This window comes from Poecilia latipinna, unplaced genomic scaffold, assembly GCF_001443285.1.
Source record: "Poecilia latipinna isolate Pla-1442-1.1 unplaced genomic scaffold, P_latipinna-1.0 Scaffold520, whole genome shotgun sequence".
Classification (NCBI taxonomy): Eukaryota; Metazoa; Chordata; class Actinopteri; order Cyprinodontiformes; family Poeciliidae; genus Poecilia; species Poecilia latipinna.
The window spans coordinates 317427-318820 of NW_015113136.1; the positions used below are offsets into that span (position 1 = coordinate 317427).

Genomic DNA, 1394 nt, shown 5'->3' on the forward strand with positions numbered 1-1394 from the left:
GTTTTTTTTGAATAAAAAAAAAAAACGAGACCACTTTTCCTTCCCCTTTTTTTTTTTTTTTTTTTTTTTTTGGACACCCATGTGTTGGAGGAGGACGTCCTTCTCTCCCTGGCTTTTCATCTTTCTGTCCTCATGTTCCCTGTCTGTCTCGCCGTCTGTCTGTTTTTTTTCTTGTGCCTCCCTCTGCTTTCTATTACCCCATCTTCTCTCTTAACATCGCCACTGTCTTTTTCTGGCTAATTTCACAATCTTCTCTTATCTGTCCACTTCTTTAGAAAAATGGGAACATTACCATTCAATTATATGGCAGCGGAAATAAAGGAGCCCTTGTCCTCAAACGTCCGTGTATTTACCTTGGTAATTGGTTTCAGTGCACACCCAGCTGAGGAAATGGCCCACAAAAGGCATAGTGTTGCATAATGTGGCCTCTTGTTTCTCCAAATCCTGATGTTTTGTCAAAAAAATATTTTTTTTTTTCTCCCTCTGGCCACTTTTAAGCAGCATGAAGTGAGTCTGACTCACATTAACTTTTGATGCAGGCTATTGTTTTTTCATCTAAAACTCTGAATACGTTTAGAATAAAGCCTGATATCTTGTTTTGTGCTTTAGGTTGTGCAGCCGCAGAGGAACTGACCACAGAAAGAGCCCATTCTGCAGTTGGGAAGATGTTTGAGACCCTCCGAGGTTTGAGCCACATGAGAGACCACCTCAAGCAGCTGCGCTCCGTCTACACTGCAAGTGACGGAGTCCACCAGGTCACTTTCATTGTCCTTGTTTAGGAGGCATTTTTATTATTTATATATTTCCATTGATATTGTTATTATTGTTACTATGACTTGCATATTATTTTTTTGACATGGTTGAAGTAATACATGTAACTGGGATACTAACGCAGAATTTTGCAATGACAACATTAATAACAGTTGAGCTACAATTTTTAATTTTTTCTTTTTCTTGACCACAAACTCCCCAACACTTTTTGTGAGCTTAATTATAACTGGGCTCTTGACGTTGTATGCATGCATTTTAAAATATATTATTCTACCAAGCGCTGCATCCGAACAGTTCTTTGCGACTGCAAAATTACAAACATGAATTCTGCAACAATTATTTGTTACATTGTGAAGCTCTACTTTACATATTTGTCACAGCAACACTACATTTTATCTTCATAATAAAGTTATCAAGAGCCACAAGGTGTGCAGGCCTAGTCACAAGATAGTTGGTTTGCAGCAGCCAGAAGGGTTTTAGACTACTTAGGAGTTTAATTTGTTGCCCGTCTTAAGTCATCACATCAAAAACTTAGTAAATTAAACTTTTGGGGGCTTGTCCAGGATCCCAAAAATCCCAATGTTTTTCCTTTTTTTCATAATCCTTTTATAGTATTCATTATG

At 37.8% G+C, this 1394-nt stretch overlaps 1 protein-coding gene across 1 annotated transcript in view; it reads left to right on the forward strand.

The window, feature by feature from the left end:
• scfd2 (sec1 family domain containing 2) overlaps window positions 1-794 on the forward strand; it is a 121331-nt gene extending 120537 nt beyond the window's left edge. Inside the window, exon 6 of the mRNA XM_015040630.1 lies at window positions 610-794. Within this exon, the coding sequence (XP_014896116.1) occupies window positions 610-779 (170 nt within the window). The 3' untranslated portion in view covers window positions 780-794. The remainder of the gene's footprint in view (window positions 1-609) is intronic.
• The last annotated feature ends 600 nt before the right edge of the window (window positions 795-1394 follow it).